The sequence below is a fragment of the Apostichopus japonicus genome, chromosome 2 (genome assembly GCF_037975245.1).
Source record: "Apostichopus japonicus isolate 1M-3 chromosome 2, ASM3797524v1, whole genome shotgun sequence".
Lineage (NCBI taxonomy): Eukaryota > Metazoa > Echinodermata > Holothuroidea > Aspidochirotida > Stichopodidae > Apostichopus > Apostichopus japonicus.
Genome location: NC_092562.1, coordinates 8,126,543 through 8,145,322, shown reverse-complemented (window position 1 = coordinate 8,145,322; position 18,780 = coordinate 8,126,543). Strand labels below are relative to the sequence as shown.

At 35.0% G+C, this 18,780-nt stretch overlaps 1 protein-coding gene across 2 annotated transcripts in view; it reads right to left on the bottom strand.

Moving 5' to 3' along the window:
* Positions 1-16,571, bottom strand: part of LOC139976764 (adhesion G-protein coupled receptor G2-like) — an 88,058-nt gene extending 71,487 nt beyond the window's left edge. Inside the window, exons 1-3 of one of the 2 annotated variants that reach the window (XM_071985508.1) lie at positions 16,388-16,571; positions 14,386-14,631; positions 1,581-1,724 (exon numbers count right to left, since the gene is read on the bottom strand). In XM_071985508.1, coding sequence (XP_071841609.1) covers positions 1,581-1,724; positions 14,386-14,631; positions 16,388-16,496 — 499 coding nt within the window. In that variant the 5' untranslated portion in view covers positions 16,497-16,571. The remainder of the gene's footprint in view (positions 1-1,580; positions 1,725-14,385; positions 14,632-16,387) is intronic. The other variant, XM_071985517.1, reaches the window with a different exon arrangement.
* Positions 16,572-18,780: the final 2,209 nt, after the last annotated feature.

Sequence of the window (18,780 nt, the reverse complement as noted above, 5' to 3'; positions counted from 1 at the left end):
GGGTGCACAGTGTTAAAAGATTTCCAGAGCATACTAGACATGGTAGAATGAGGTGCTGATGTTGTGGGGAGACAGGTAAGCGGGAACGAAGTAAATGTTTCTTAACCGGTAAGTCTCATTTGGTTTTCATCTTCAAAAGAGATTTCTATCTTATAGAGCAAGTTATAACAAAGTTCGCTTCTAAGAGAAGAACTTCAAGGAATTATACATTTTACATATCTATTTTTAGAGGTTGGCTAGTAAAGGGCACAGAATAAATTGGCAGAAGTATTGTTGTAGTTGTTACTCTTCCATGATGGGAGTTTTGAAGTTTGAATTGGATCAGCCATCTGACAACCCTTCAGTGCATTTGTTCTTCAGTTGGGATGGTTCGTGTCAGCAAGTCAAATGTGTGTAAGTCATGTTGACCAAGTTGAAAGTCATGTCATCTCAAGTCATTTCTCTTCAAGTGATGATTTCATAATAAAGCTACATGTCAGATACACTAAATGTTAAACATCAATTGTAGCCATTCAGTAGGTTCTAACTATAGTAAGCTACAACACATTGTATTTTCTTCTTTATTTAACCAAACAAATACTTTTACTATCAAGGTATTAGTAAACAATTATTTTAATAGGTAACCTTCAGTTTCTGTAATATCACTTTGAGCAGAAGCACAACAGAACTTTAAAGACATTAAAATACAGTATTGGTGACAGTACCAATGCAGTATCAGTGACAGTATCAATGCATTATCAGTATCAATACAGTATCAATGCAGTATCAGTGACAGTATCAATGTAGTATCAGTGACAGTATCAATGCAGTATCAGTGACAGTATCAATGCAGTATCAGTGACAATATCAATGCAGTATCAGTGATATAGTATCAATGCAGTATCAGTGACAGTATCAATGCAGTATCAGTGACAGTATCAATGCAGTATCAGTGACAATATCAATGTAGTATCAGTGACAGTATCAATGCAGTATCAGTGACAGTATCAATGCAGTATCAGTGACAGTATCAATGCAGTATCAGTGACAATATCAATGTAGTATCAGTGACAGTATCAATGCAGTATCAGTGACAGTATCAATGCAGTATCAGTGACAGTATCAATGCAGTATCAGTGACAGTATCAATGCAGTATCAGTGACAATATCAATGTAGTATCAGTGACAGTATCAATGCAGTATCAGTGACAGTATCAATGCAGTATCAGTGACAATATCAATGCAGTATCAGTGATATAGTATCAATGCAGTATCAGTGACCGTATCAATGCAGTATCAGTGACAGTATCAATGCAGTATCAGTGACAGTATCAATGCAGTATCAGTGACAATATCAATGTAGTATCAGTGACAGTATCAATGCAGTATCAGTGACAGTATCAATGCAGTATCAGTGACAATATCAATGCAGTATCAGTGATATAGTATCAATGCAGTATCAGTGACAGTATCAATACAGTATCAGTGACAATATCAATGCAGTATCAGTGACCTTACAAGTTGTTGTTTGCCCATTTATATGGGTCACCAATAAAACCAAGCATTATTAAAGATTAGAAGATACTGTCCAATGAGTTTACCTTCACAAGTTGGTTGTTGTCCGGGTGAGTAAGATTCACCAGTATAACCAGTCCAACAATCACACCTGTAACTTCCTATGGTGTTCATACATTCTGATGTCATGGCATCACAAATGTGACTTCCATTACTGCATTCATCAATATCTATAACAAAAGATAATTTGAAACATACAACTGAACATTATTGCATGTAAATACTTGACTCAAATATATTGTAAACAGGAAGTGATTTGGAAATAAAAATAATCATGATTTATGTACAATCACGACATTTAAAACAATTATTCAGATATACACTGTACTCTTCCTTAATAATTCTTGCTTGACTTACCGTGTCTAACAAACAAACTACAGACAGTTCTGTCCCAGATTTTATAGAATAACTTAGACTAATGCATAGTCAGAAGAATTTAATATTCCTGTTTCAAATCAAAAAGAATTGTTAACTGTAAAGTAATGCAGTCTGTAGTATAGTCAGGGAGTTGTTATGTTCCATAACAACTCCCTGGTATAGTTCATTCTCAGTTTGAATGAAGTAAATGACGCTGCTAAATGAGGGAGGTAAATGAGGTGCATGAGAATAAAGAGAAGGGCGCTACTATTATGTACAGTTAATCTGTTTCAGTACGGTGAAAAACCTAATTTCTAGTTGTTTCATGTAAATAACTTTATCAATATAGTCTGTTAAGTTTAAACTTTTTACGGCCACATGTGCTTGACAAGGTCATCAGTGTATTATTCTGAATGGCAAGCAGTCTTAGTCTGTCAAAAAGTGAAATACAATTACATAGTAAATGTCAAACAAACCATACTTAGTCATGATAGCCTAAGACTGGGTAAGGTAAACTGATGCAGACTGTCAAAGGAGCAGAAATCAATTGCTGTCATCTTTGAATGCTTAGATTTCAAGATATGATGTTAACATCATTGTATGAAGTATTATGTTGTTAGTAAATTACTTCAATGTGTATAGTAGCTCACAATTTCATGAAATATATGAAAATGCAGGGAACAATTTAGTGTTCAACTTTTGTGTAGAAGTTTTGAAGAAATCTTCTCTCATAAAAATACTATGGTACCTGTATGCAAAAACAGCTATACATCTTTACACTTGTATAGCAACCATTTTCATAGCAGATATTTGGATTCAGTACCGGATAAATTATTCTCTGCAATGTACAGTTTTCACATTATTTTGACATATAATGTAACAATTCCCATGAATCAATATCAATGCCATTTACACATGCCTGGGGAGGGAAAATTAAGGAAACAATTTGACCATTCTAATTGCATGCATGACATTCTATGGAACATGCTTGACTGGAAGCATTCTGCACAAATTGTATGCAGGTCATATCATCAAATTCTTATGCACAATGATGGTATGGCAGAGCACATTGGGAATGTTGTACTAAGCTTAATTGTATTACATTTCAATCTACAACATTTCAAAGACACTAGATTCAACACAACCAGTAAACAAGAATGCACCTACTGTAGCATAGCAGTGAAACAGACATGCACCTGTAGATATAATCATAATATGAAATGATTTCAGCAGTTGGTTTCAATGTTATGAAGGATAAAACCAGATTTAAAGATCTGTCTTGGCTAACAGTAATCACCCCTTTCTACAAATATGATTCTTTCTGTAATTGGCAAACTACTTATTTTTCCAATTTGATTTAATTTGATTTAATTTATTGTTTTAACACATAGTAATACAAGGTGAACAAGACAATATAACTGCAAATAAGTAAATATGTGAAAGGAAGTAAACTATGAAACCCTTGTGGGCTTAATCGAATAGAGTACTCCCATCAAAGAAAATGGAAAACCTTAACACCTAAAAAAAAAAAGAAGAAGAACCCCCCCCCAAAAAAAACAAAAAACAGACAACCTTAACACATAAGACAAATAACACTACCCCCCCCTGCAACCACCACCACCTACTCCCACCCCTTACAACGGATACAATTAATAAAGGCTTTCATAGTAATTTTTCAGATGTCGCCTGAACGAAGCCACAGAAGTATAAGATTTCAAGTTAATCTGAAGATTGTTCCACAAAGAAATAGATCGATTACGGAGGCTTTGCATGCTCTTTGAATTACGACAAAAAGAAGCACGCAAATGACCAGCTTGTCTAGTATTATAATTGTGAATAGAGTGGCCAATTGTATAAAAGGTAGCAAAAGAATTTGGAAGCAGATTGTTCATAGCACGATAAGTAAATGTCAGAACATTTAAAGAAATGAGATCAGTGAATTTGAGCATGTTTAAGGAGGAGAATAAATGACTGGTATTATCACGTGGAGCTGAAGACGTTATGTGCCTCACAGCCCGTTTTTGGAGAATGACAAGCTTATTAAGATTAGTATTGAAAGTACCAGACCAAACAGAAGAGCAGTACGATAGATGAGGAAATATAATACTATAGTAAATAGATCTCAGAATTTTCCTTGGAAAAGTATATTTTAACTTAGATAAAATACCTACACCTCTAGAAACTTGTTTACAAACATGATTGATATGGACTTTCCAAGAGAGCTGAGAGTCAATATACACACCAAGAAATTTAATATTATCGACTCTTTTAAGGCAAATACCATGCATATATAAATCAGCATTTAATGTTCTAGAGGAGTTTCCAAATACCACATAATTTGTTTTATCAATATTCAAAGACAGATTGTTAGCAGAAAACCAATCATAAAACGCATTTAATTCATTACATATGGTTACTTTAAGAGTTTCTACATTGCTGTCAGAGAAAAAAATATTAGTGTCATCAGCAAAAAGGACAATCGAGCAATTTGTAGAGACGTTGCAAATATCATTTACGTAAATTATAAAAAGAAGTGGACCTAATATAGACCCTTGAGGAACTCCGCACTGAACTGAACGATTATCAGAATTGATTCCAGAAATAGAAACGTACTGTTGCCTGTTAAACAAATAACTTGAAATGAGAGAAACAGCTAGACCTCTAATACCGTAATGTGATAATTTCCCCAGAAGAATTCCATGATCGATGGTATCGAATGCTTTGGAAAGGTCTAAGAAAACACCAATACAATTATCACCCGAATCAAGAGCACTATGAATTTTATCCACTGCATTGACCAAAGCAAGTTCTGTAGAGTGGCCAGGGCGAAAACCAAATTGATTTTCATTGAGAATATGAAACTTATCAAAGAAAGCATTGAGACGGTTAAAAATCAACCTTTCCAAGATTTTCGATATACAAGGTAGTATAGAAATGGGACGATAATTACTAAATAAATGAACGTCACCCTTTTTAAATATCGGTATGACTTTGGCAATTTTAAGAATATCAGGAAAAATACCCGAGGTAAATGAGAGGTTGAAAATATAAGTCAGTGGTTTTACAATATAAGGTATTATCAATTTCATAATGTTCGGGCGGAAATTAGCGAAACCAGCCGATTTCTTAGTAGCAAAAATTGAATTTGAGACATTAAAAGCTTCACTTTCAGTCACAGGAAAGAGAAAAATAGTGAAGGGATTGGAATCCCCTAGGTAACTACTGAAATGAACATTAGAATCAATGGAACTGGCTAAGGAAGGACCAAGGCCAACAAAATAATTATTAAAAGCATTTGCTATTTTATTAACATCAGTGATTTCATGACCATCCTTAGAATGGAAAACATCGGGAAAATGGTTGGTTTTTCTAGTCTGTAGAGTGCCATTGATAATATTCCATGTTTCTTTCATGTTGTTTTTATTTTCATTAAAAAGATGAAAATAATAATTCCTTTTTGCAATACGGAGAACGTGGTTAAGCTTATTCCGGAAGCGTGCATAATTGTATTTATTATCTGCTGTAGGCAATTTTATATATGTTTTATAAAGCTTATTTTTTGTACGAATAGAATGTAAGATACCAGAAGTGATCCAAGGGGAAGGTTTCTTCCTCGTCTTCTTACCCTTAATAAGTTTCATAGGGAAATTTTTATTATAAATTTCACTAAGTGTATTGTGAAAATTATTGAAAGCATTATTAACATTATCATCAATGAAAACTTGATGCCAGTCCAAACCAGATACTTCCGAAATAAAATTATCAATATTGATATTTGAAAAATCTTGAGCATAAAAATTCTTACGATCATGCTTAGTAGGTAAAAAAGAAATATTTAAATGAATCGGAAAATGATCAGTAATGTCAGTGATAAGAACTCCTGAATAGGAGATCATGACATTATTGTCACCCAAATTGCCGTTAGTCAAGATATTGTCAATAAGTGACGAGGAAGAACTAGAAACCCGGGTAGGTTTCGTGATTGTGGGTATGAAACTACAAGAAACTAAAATATTCAAAAAATCCGACGAGTTTGGCCTATTGAAGTCAATATTGAAGTCACCCAACAAATAACAAGGTTTCTTCTCCTTAGTGATACCATCCAGTGTTTGGTAAATGTAATCATTAAACGAAGTAATATTTCCACTAGGGGGACGGTAGATTATGCCAACGATTATATCTCCTTTCATGAAGGGAACTCTTATTTCGACAAAAAGGCTTTCAACATGATCATTAAATATTGATATATCATCACGTTGACTGAATGTGTATTTTTGATCAATAAATAAACAAATCCCTCCACCCTTCTTGACAGAGCGATGACTCTCGACAAGTGAATAATTATCTAATTTAATGAGTGGAGACAAGTCATCTGTGAACCAAGTCTCCGTGAAACCTATGATTGTAAAATCGTGTTTAATAGTTGAAAGAAAGTCATTGATCGCACTGAAATTCTTATTGAGACTACGACTATTTAAATGAAAAATATTGAAATTACTAGTAGGCATCATATTAAGATCATCAGTATTGTAGTACTTACACATATCCGAACGTATATCGCCAAAATAATCCATATACCATTCATCATTTACTGAAGTGTCATTTGTTAATGAAGCAACTGTATGCGTACTACAATTCCCCAAACCAGAAGCGAGTTCATTGTCCGTGACGTCAATAAAGGGAAATTTAGATTGAGAACATGTCCTACAAATCCAGTTGTTTATAGTACCATCCTTATGTTGTGTAATGCAGGTATTGTGACTTAAAGCGTGACATAACTGACAAATAGTAACACCGTAGTATCCGCTGGAAAAAAACCCATTACAAAAAAAACAATTACTAAAGGACATAGAAAACAAAAATACACAAACTAACTACTATACAAAAACAAAGAGACGAATATGCAAGCCTTAAAAGCCTGCAAGGAAAACATTTCAGAGAACGTAACTTATTGTTATGTATGCTGCAGAAATGTTACTCGACATCATGAGGATACTCCAGTTCATTGTAATCGGAACAGGTGTATATGGCAACGAAAGGAATCCGGCCACGGTAGGACTCCACAGATACTGTTAAAGCGGTGTAGTCTCTGTTGCAAGAAAAGGTGGTAATAGTTTATGCATCAATATCTCTTATGTTCCTGATCTTTTTAACTCCTGTACTTTTTCCTGCGTCTTTTTTGTAAATTGCCAAGATTTTACCGTCTGAGGTCCAAGCACTCTCTATCAAGTCGTGGTTTTGGGTGGCCTTGAGTAGTTTCTGGTTATGGTGGGTGAGGTCTTCTTTGATAACAATGCCCGAACCTTTCAGCTTACGTCTAATACAGCAGGATCACCAGCAATTTACTTCAACATGATGTTTGAAAGCATCAAGTCCACTACAGCTTCTTTATGACAACCACCTAGTTAGGAAAAGTATTCCTATGCTGTACTTTCATGTCCCGCTTCAAAGCACTGGTATTGTCAGTATGAGCAGTATGAACGGTATGAATATCATGTTTCCATCAGATAAAGATTTAGAACTGTTCATACTGTCAAAACGAGTGCTTTGAAGCATGGCATGGGAGGACAACTTAGAGAGATAATAGCATTAGGAAATTTTCCCAACTGGCTGTGACAACTACCTAAACCATCTCTAGTGTGGAATCTACTTCATTGACCCACAGAACCTTACAGAAGAAGGAGTAGGGAAGCCGGGAAATTAAACATGAAACTCAAAGTGTTAACTGCCTATATACCATTTTTGAAGTGTTAATGTTAGATAGTATTGTAGCTGATGTAGTGGTGAGAGCATAAAACTAGATTCAACTCATTATGAACCATTCTGCCTCTTGATTGGCATGTCTTGTCTTAATTTATAGAAACTTAGACCAGAACAAGCAGGATTTCGTCAAGGAAAGAGCACAACTGAACAGATCTTCATACTGAGAAATATTATTGAACAATCCATTGAGTGGCAATCTTCATTATACATAAATTTCATCGACTTTGAAAAGGCTTTTGATTCGATTCACCGGGACAGTTTGTGGGAGATCATGAGGCATTACGGCATACCAGGGAAAATCATCAACATAGTCAAACTAATGTATTCAGACAGTGTGTGTGCAGTGTTAGATGACGGCGAAGTAACAGAGTGGTTCCAAGTAAAGACTGGGGTAAAGCAAGGATGCGTAATGTCCGGATTTTTGTTTCTTCTTGTGATTGACTGGATGATGAGAGAGACTACCAAAGACAACAACACAGGGATCAGGTGGCAGATGATGTCTAAGCTTGAAGATCTAGATTTTGCAGATGACATTGCGCTCCTATCTTCCAGCCATTCTCAAATGCAAAAGAAAACAAACAGTATAACTGGTCTTGCGAGTAGAGTTGGACTTAAAGTAAACAAAAAAAAGACAAAGATCATGAGAATGAATAACAAGAAGAGGGATGCAGTCAAAATAGAAGAGGATGACATAGATGATGTGAATGAATTTGCATACTTAGGTGCAATAGTAAGCAAAGATGGAGGTGGAGAGAGGGAAATGAATAGCAGAATAAACAAGGCAAGAGTTGCATTTACTAAATTGAACAAGATATGGAGATCCAAACAGTACGGAAGAAAAACCAAAATCAAGCTATACAAAACTTTGGTAAGACCAGTACTTCTTTATGGTTGCGAAACGTGGAAAATGAACAAAAGTGATGAAAATAGACTGGATTCCTTCCAATACCAGTGTTTGAAGAAGGCACTACAAATATTCTGGCCCAATATCATTTCAATGGATGAGCTCAATAAATACACCCAAACTGCAAGAATAAGTCAAGAAGTCAAAAGAAGAAGATGGAATTGGATTGGTCATGTTTTAAGGAAACCAAATGATCACCATTGTACGATTGCCCTGACATGGCGGCCAGAAGGGAAGCGGAAAGTTGGCAGACCAAAAACAACGTGGAGGAGGACAGTAGAAAGAGAAAGAAAGCAAGGTGGGTGGAAGACTTGGAATGAGGCAAGGGAAAGTGCACGAGCCAGGGACAAGTGGAAACAGAGCGTGATGGCCTTATGTGCCACAAGGCACGAAGAGGATAGTTGAGTTGAGTTGAGTCTTAATTTATAAAAGGATGGCATCATATTATGTTATTTATTTCTTTGCCACAAAAGTACAAAGTGGAGGGAAGTCTTCCATAAAGCTTAAAAGCTTAACAATGTGGAAGACTCCGTGAAGAAAGAAAAGAAAAGAAAAGAAAAAACAAAATATATATATGTGTATGAATACATACATAAATATAAGTACAAATTAAATGTTCAATATATATATATATAGTAATTACATACAGGTATAATTTAGTTTTAGTCGGTAACTAGCTATTATTACCTTACAAAACCACATCTTAAAGGATGTGACTGACTTTTTACTCTTTAAATCGTTCATTAGAAGATTCCATGCTTTTGTTGCACGGTTTTGTAGGCTTAAAATTCCAATGGTGGTATTGTAGAGATTATAGTGGGCATGATTAGCATGCCTCGTGTTATGATTATGTACATCTCTGTTACTGGTTAAAAAATTGTCAAAGGCAGCTGGTAGTAATCCATTCCAGGTCTTGTAGGCAAATAATGCAAGCTTAACTTTAATGAGATCGTGCAATTTTAGTAAGTTGAGTTTCTTAAATAGGGGACTGGTGTGCTCACGTGGGGCTGAGTGTGTTATGTGGCGAATGGCTGCCTTTTGGAGTATTATAAGATTGTTAAGGTTGGTGTTGTATGTACCAGACCAAATAATGGAACAATAAGTGAGATGCGGGACAACCAGGGTCTGGTATAGTGTTCTGAGTATGTTTTCCGATAGATAATATTTCAACTTAGATAATATGCCAACATTCCGTGCAATTATACTGCAAATAGTTGAAATATGGTTGCGCCAGCTAAGTTTACAATCAATATTTACACCTAAAAACTTAGTAGTATAAACTTGCTTAATTATTTTCCCATCCATACATATATCTTTATTCCAAATAAGTGTATTGCGAGTATTAAAGACAATGTAATTACTTTTTTTGTACATTTAGTGATAATTTGTTGGCTGAAAACCAATTACAGAATTTATTTAATTCATTTGACACGTTGGAAGATAATGTGATTATGTCGTCGCTCTCGAAGAAAATACTGGTGTCATCAGCAAAGAGAATGATTTTGGCTAGTTTGGAGACATGACAAATATCGTTAATATATAGAATAAATAACAAAGGACCTAAGACTGAACCCTGTGGAACGCCGCAACGAATTTTAGCAAGATTGGATCTAGAGGTTTTATACAAGGTATACTGATATCTGTTCGAAATATAGCTTTCAAGCCAGTTGAGAGTAGTTCCTCTAATGCCGTATGAAAATAATTTATTGATAAGGATGGTATGATCGATCGTGTCAAACGCCTTCGAAAGGTCGAGGAATACACCAATGCAATTTTTGCCATTATTAAGACTAGTATGTAAACTGTTAAGTGCATCTGCCAAGAACAGTTCAGTAGAATGTTCGGGTCGAAAGCCGTACTGTTCTTAACAGAGAATATTATATTGGTTAAGAAAATTAAATATGCGATTGAACATAAGTCGTTCTATGATTTTAGAAAAACAGGAAAGCAATGAAATCGGTCGATAATTCTCATATACATTTGAATCTCCCTTTTTATAGATTGGTATAACCTTTGCCGTTTTAAGTTTATCTGGGAATACGCCAGTGTCAAATGATAAATTACATATATGGGTCAAAGGCTTAGCAATAAAAGGAATAACATTTTTTATAATACCAGGTTTTGAAATCATCATATCCTGCTGCTTTATTGGGTTTCAAGTTGGAAGTTGCAATTTTAATTAGTTCTTCTTCAGTGACTGGGAATGTGAATATTGAATGACTATTGTTATCATAGATGGTTTTATGTGATTTACCTTTGTTATTTATTTTACTAGCAAGCGATGGTCCAAGATTTATATAGAAATTATTGAAGTTATTCGCAATGATATTTTCATCACTGGTTTCTTGGTCACCATCTTTGAAAACAGCAGGATATGATGATTCTTTACGGTTATTGTGCAACATTTCATTAATAGTACGCCATGTATGGTTTGTGTTATTTCTGCTCTCATTAAATTTATTGTCAAAATAGAGCTTTTTCGAAAGTTTGATTACTTGATTAAGCTTATTACGATACGTTGTATACATGGACTTGTACATAACTGTAGGAGACTTTAACTGACGTCTGTAAAGTTTGTTTCCTTTTAATGGAAGTCAAAATACCATTCGTAATCCATGGGTGTTTCTTTCTACGACGCTGTTTATGATTGATTTGGCGAATAGGAAAACAATTATTATAAGTTGAACTGAGAAAATTAAAAAAGGTATTATAAGCAGAATTGACATCATTTTCGTTTAAAACTTTATCCCAATATGTGTCCCTTATTTCAGAAGTAAACCGCTTTATGTTGTTAGTATTGTAATTACGTATATAGATGGTGTTGTTAGATCTGATTTTCTTCCCTACCACTTTTAGAAATGTCGGAAAATGGTCACTTATATCAGTGATGAGAATCCCTGAAGTAATCGTAGAATCATCGTTTGTAATGATGTTATCTATCAGGCTTGTAGTAATGCTACTAATACGAGTTGGGACAGTTATTGTAGGGATAAATCCGTTCGAATAGAGAATATTTAAAAACGTAGTTGATTTGATTGCATTCGTTAAATCAATATTATAATCTCCCATTATGTAGGTTTTACAGTTTTTATTCGAAATGATATTGAAAATATTTTCCAGATTAACATTAAACTCATCTAAAGAACCATTAGGTGGTCTGTAGACTATGCCGATAAGAAATTTATCTTTTGAATTCATGTTAGTAGCCTCTATAAAGAGAGATTCTATAGAATTATTAAAAATTGATAGGTCGGGTCTACAAATAAAACTTATATCTTTATGTACAAATAGACAGACTCCACCGCCCCGTTTATTGTTACGATGTTTTTCAACAAGTTTGTAATTATCCAATTTTATGAGGGGAGAAAAATTATCATTGAACCAGGTTTCTGTGAATCCAATTACCGTAAAGTCATTATTTAATACAGAAATGAAAGTATTCATATCGTCAAACTTATTGTTTAGGCTACGACTGTTGTGGTGGTACAGTGATATACCGTAATGAGGGGGCAGATTATAAGAGTCTATGTTATGGTACTTACACGAGACATTATTTTCCCTTAGGCCGTTAATATCGTGGAGTATAGGTGACGCCATTAGGGATAACATTAAAACTGGTAAGAGAATATAAATCTTATTTTGGTTCTGTTCGTTCCCTTTCCCTTGTGTGATATCGCCTGGTAGTTGTGACGTTGGGCCTGGGGATGTTCTTCCTCTGTTGCTGGTTTGTGCTATTCTTTTTTACGACTATCCAGTCTGCTCCGTCATTCGATGATAGGGTTCGCTTTATCTTTTGCGCCGACTTGTTGATTTAATTCGCTCTCCGTTATCGGCTGAACTTTAGTCTGCCGACTTCTCTCTTTCAGGTCACTAATACATTCCTCATCTTTATCTTTTGTTAATACCCCAGTATTCGCAGGTCTCGACTCACTTTCCTGTGCTTCATAAGTCGTTGGTTTCTCTGTGTCCTCATAAGTCGTTGGCTTGTCAATTGGGTTCTCGATTTCTGTGTCCTCATCCATTGTTTCCGTGTCGTCCTTTTCATCTCAGTGATAATTCGTGTGGCCCAGCTTGTTGCATTTGTAACAGAGGATTTCAGGGCAGCGGTTCCTTGAATGCCCTTGTTGACCGCACTCTCTACATGTGTATTGTGGTCACTCTCGCATTATGTGATCATCTGATAAGCAGAGATTACACACCCGTGATTGTCCATTGTGCTTTTATCTTAAGTGAGTTCCCTCTATAGTGATTGCGTACGGTAGAGACTTTACACTGTTTGGTAATTCAAGTCTAACGTATCTGATGCCATTTTCTATGTTGGGGTAGTCTTCGTAATATTTACGTACCCATGTGGATCTTAGTCTACATCCGTATTCTTCCAGTTTTCCGGAGATTTCATCATCGGTAATGTACATTGGGACTCCAAAATCACTTATGGTTATTATGGTCTTGGTCACTCCCATGATGTCACATACCTCATTCCCTATTTTTAATCCAGTTTCTTGAATAAGTTCTGCATCTTCTTTGTTTTTTACCATTAAGATCCACTGTCCTTGAGTCTTAACACACCCGAGAATATTTTTCTTTCCAATGTCGTTGGCCAAAGACTTCAATATGTCCGTAGATTTAAAATTAGCATCAACAAGCTTCACACTGTTGGTTTTCAACACGAAACTATTTGGCGGCATTTTCGCGGATCCGGTACTCATTTTGTGAGATAAAGCCTGGCGCCAAGTGGCGCCTTGGCACTTGTATCGTTTGAAAAAAACTTGTACAAATTACATCAATGTTATGCCAAATTCGTAATAAAATCCTCCTGTTTCACAGGATAATGTTAAATGCCTCAGAATGAGGCCAGAAAAAGTGCACGAAAGACAGAAAATAAGTAAATAATCGAGAGCCGTTGAAGAGATGTTTCCGCTCTGATGTCAATGCAATGCAATGATTTATATGTATAATAAATTACATAAGTTTTGCATAATTTCCACAGACATTCATAATATCTTACTTATCATGATCTAATTCCAATACAAAATAAGGAGGTAACATACGACTTGGCAGCTGTGCAATAATACTAATGTACTACATTTGTGCAATACCAATGAAGCCAGTAGCTTTGTGTGTTGGTTGCCTTGAAGTTGGCATAACCTTGATACTCATGCACATTTGTCTTTTAAAGGCTGAATGATGTCAAATATCAACATGACCAGATTCCAGTCTAATATGGCTGACAACTGTACATTGTTTTAAATTCCTTTGTTCTGCGTCTGAAGAGGTTAGAAGTTAGGTTTGTGGAGAAAACTGCATGGTTTACATGTTCTAATAAATGGTACTCAACAATGACACATCAGACTTTAACTCTCCTTTAAATACAGTACATTTGTGATATACCTGGGGGTTCTACTATAGCCACCCATAAAATCAATATAAACCTTTAGGCCAAAATTCATAATCCAGGTATGTACTGGACATAAAGATTGGCCAACCTGAGCAAGTCTTCACATGCCTAGATCCATTTATATAGAACAAGAAGAAGACAACACATATTGATAACATAGTGACGATACACAACTTTAAATATACAGACAAAGGAATCAAAAGCTATCTTCAGTCTGGAAAGAAGACTTGCAGGATGCTGAAATATGTCTTTATATGTCTTTCCATTAGGGCTTTCTAGATTTATTGTTCAGGTTTCTATTTCTTTATGAATCTTGTAGAGTGTATACAATCCATCCCATTCTATGTGCACGTTCAAGTTAGTATTTTACTATAGTGCTATTCTAGTTTAGTTGTCCTTTACTACTCACCAATCATGACAGTGATAACAAACTGACACTGCTCTGTATTTCCTGCACCATCCCTGGCAGTGTAAGTGACTGTAGTTTGCCCTAGAGAGAAAGTATCTCCACTTTGATGAGATGATGTAAGAGTTACATCTCCAGAATTATCAGTTGCTGTGGGTGGTTGCCAGAAAACACTTGTAGACGATGTTCCAGGTGCAATACTTCTTGAACTGTCACCAGTACAGTTGGATATCACTGGAGGCTCAGTGTCTGTGGAGTCTGGAATCAATAATGTATGTTCTACTTGAATTACACTCATCATTAGACTATGTAAGTAAGCAATCCACGTTCAGCCATAGTTTCTGGTTCAAACTATTATATGGCAAGATCAAACCAGATTAGAAGATATAAAGTTATTTCTATGCAACTCAAGAACTGGTCATTCAATATAATCTTTCCGTAGTCAAACCTATGAATGCAGAGAAAAGTTAAACATATCCCCTGACCATAGGCAGAAGTAAAGTACCTGATTATTAAGTTTAATCATGTCATATGCACCTACATCTACATACATCTGTTACTGTTATCTGTGAACTCTGTCCACCCCAGACACAACATCATGTATGGGAAATATGTTTATATGGTCATATATATCTTGACAAATAGAATTACGTTTCACAGCTCTTATTAACCGGGAATATTTTAGAACAATGACTGTGTTATTTCAACAAATGAATGATGTACATAAGAAATATAAACACATAGGAGAAGTTAATTAATTACACATTTGTGGTGTAACAAATGGATGCAGATTTGTTAGATAAATCATGCTGTTAATTTAGACCATATACACCATTGGGATTTAATTTCCTTATACATTATATTACGAGTTCTCAAAGTGATCGAGTAGCTTTGGTTCTCCTGATGACAGTGAGGTGATTAGTTCAGGATGATGTCATCAAGGTCTTGGCAACTTATCTGGACATTTATATACACTATATGTACCCTGGATAATTAACATGTGAAGTGGTTCTTGCATAATTAATGATGATCAGTGCACACCACTATAAATAGGAACAAAGATTAATTTTAACATTGATTATACAAGCTATGTGTATGATTGCCATACAAACAGAGAATCAATGGTAGCACATCTTCAAACATATGTTGATAACAAACAAATCAAGATGAAAAAGATGCTGCCTCAATCAATACTCACATACTTCTCTAATTTCTAATCGTTTACACATACCAACCTCAACAGTTACAAATATGTCTTGGCGGGAACTAAAGGTATATTTAAATATCCACACTCCACAGGTTACTACCAGACTGTAGATATATATACTTGTATTATCTGTTTATCTCGATCTATGTAGACCTCAAATTTTGGAATTTGTTAATTGAAAAATTTAACATTGTATCTTTTGTAATTTTGAGACTGCCGATATGAAAACAAATTATTTTTATTTTTTATTTTGATGGTCTGACTTTGTATGAAGGCCACTCATGTATGAGTGTCTATATTTCTTTTGTGTATATATATTACTGGGCAGTTACTATAATGTATTAACCATTAAATGCTGGGATAGTACACACTAAAATAATCAAAGTTAAAATAACATTGTATTCTCAATGTTTGTCTGAAATTTATCTTAAAAAGTAACTATGCAGATAGCATGGATATCCCTCATCTACATCTATCATCTACACAATGAAAACTACAAATATCAGTCAGGTTTGGTTTAAAGTTAGATGTAGTCAATCACAGACAAGTGTAAGAACTGAAGGAGTTAAAACCCACAGAAAGTACAGCTTACTTCATCCTTAGGAAGCTCAACAATTCATACAGAAAAAAATAGTATACATTTTAAGGAAACTGTTCATCAGAACACTTAAATCTGTAATTTTAACAGAATAAATGAAAGTAGACAGCAGATTTTTATTTGAGCAGAGCTTAACTTTAAATTTAGATCATATGTGTTCTATAAAAGTCAATGTATCTTATTTTTAATATGATATTTACCATCATTGTCTATTATAGTAACAGTAGCAGTCTCTTCCCCAAACCTAATGTATACTGATGGAATTGGAAGTATCACCAGATGGAATACTTCAGTAGGCTCAAATATCATATCAGATACAATGGTTATATCCACAGGTGCACAAAGCTGTCCACTGGGTATTGTAACAGGAGTGCTAATGTGAGCAATATCTGAAGATATCATAGCAGAGTCTTGAGAGGTGGTAACTGTAAAGAAATTAATTATATTCGTGTTTCAAAATTTGATCATATACAACAGTCCCACATACAGTCAAATATTTAGTTACATATATCCATTTATGAATTTCAAAGATTTACTTATATCATTTCGATAGTATAAATAAACATTTTTTTTCAAATCAAACTTTCTAGGAAATGCTATCCTTTTCCCTGAACCCACATGGGGCATACATGATGATATTTTTATGGTTTTATAACATTTACAGTTGCACAAGAAGTACCAGCAAGGCCAGGGAATACCACCCAGTAGATAACATCTAGTGTCAAATTTATTAAATTTTTCACACTTGACAGGTAGAATATACAATGAACATAACATATCATAATGTGTATCATAAATTAGGTTTGAAAGGAAGCCTTTTATAAATCCTAAAAAAGGTTTAATAAAGTAGAACCCACCCAACTAAAGAAACGAAAGATAAATTTACATTTACCTATTTAAAATTGTGATCACAACTACACTACATCAATTTAATAATTTGAATACCTTGTCCAATGTTGTATAATAAATCAAGTGTTAATAAGATACATAACATCAATACCAACTGAGTTCAAACAGAGTTATGAGAGATATAATATTAATAGCATTTAATGCAGGGTTTATATGCCATTCTTTTAAGTAGTTAAGTAGACTCTGACAGTTTAATATTTGTTGCTATTGTCTTCCGAGTCTTCATGACATGATATCTTAAGCTAAACATTCCAAAGTAGAACCAGACTACAGCAAATGTTATTAGCATGTCTTGTATCCTAGATATGAATAACGTTATTAGTAGAGAAAACCAGAATGCAAAAATGCAAAGTGGTTTCGATGATGTAACATTCACCTATTTTCTGCATGAATCTGACATAATGCATACTTGATATTACTAATACAGTGAAAAGCAGTGCGATGTGACAATTACAATAAATTCACAATGACACAGGCTGTCCTGAAATGACCGTTGAACTCAACAACAAGCTTCTTGTACTTAATGTGATAGATACATGAACATACTAAATATGGCATCAGTCCTTGTTGAAATATTGTGTAAAACATGGTTTCAAAATCTGACCCCTGGTAAACTCAAACAACCATTGACTTCTACCCACAACATTAAGGTTTCTTGTACTCATACCAATTATGCGATCTGTCAAAGCTTCCCTTACGATATTATGTTTAGGAAGATTTGTTAGTGTGGAGAGACAGGTATAAGAGGGGAGTGAAGTAAAAGTCTGGCATTTGCTGACTTTGAATGACCTTTGACCTCCACAAAAAGCAATAATTGGCTCCTTAATTTTAATATGGTACATCTACAAACCAAATATGAGATATGTCCATTCTTGCAATATCATGTTTACAAGGTTGTCACGTTTTGACCTGTTGTCCCCAAATAACCTTTGACCTACACCAAAAACATCAGGCTTCCTGTACTCAATGTGGTACCCCTACACACTAAATATGAATTGGTCCGACCTTCCCTCTTGAGATAACGTGTTCACAAGGTTTTCAAAATTAGACCTTTGGTGACCCCAAAATACCTTTGACCTCCACCAAAAACAAAAGGCTTGTTGCACTCAATGGGGTATGTCTAAACACTAAATACGAGGTCTGCCCATGCTCCCCTGTTTGAGATAACTTGTTTACAATGTTTTCACAAAATGACCCCTGGTGTCCCCAAATGACCTTTGACCTCCACAGAAAACAATAGGCTTCCTGTACTCAATGTGGTACTTCTACACATTAAAGAGAGGTCATGCCCAAGCTTCCTTTCTGGAGATATCGTGATTACAAAGTTTTGACAATTTGACCCCTAATGACCCTAAATGACCTCCACAGAAAACAATAGGCTTCCTGTACTCAATGTGGTACTACTACACACCAAATATGAGGTTTGCCCAAACTTCCTTTCTTGAGCTATTATGTTTGCAAGGTTTTGACAATCTGACCCATAGTGACCCTATATGACCTTTGACCTCCACAGAAAACAATAAGCTTCTTGTGCTTAATGTGTTACATTTACACACTACATATTAGGTTTGTCCAAGCTTCCCTTCTTGAGATATTGTGTTTGCAAGGTTTCCACATTTTGACCCCTGGTGAACCCAAATGACCTTTGACCTCCACAGAAAACAAAAGGCTTCTTGTACTCAAT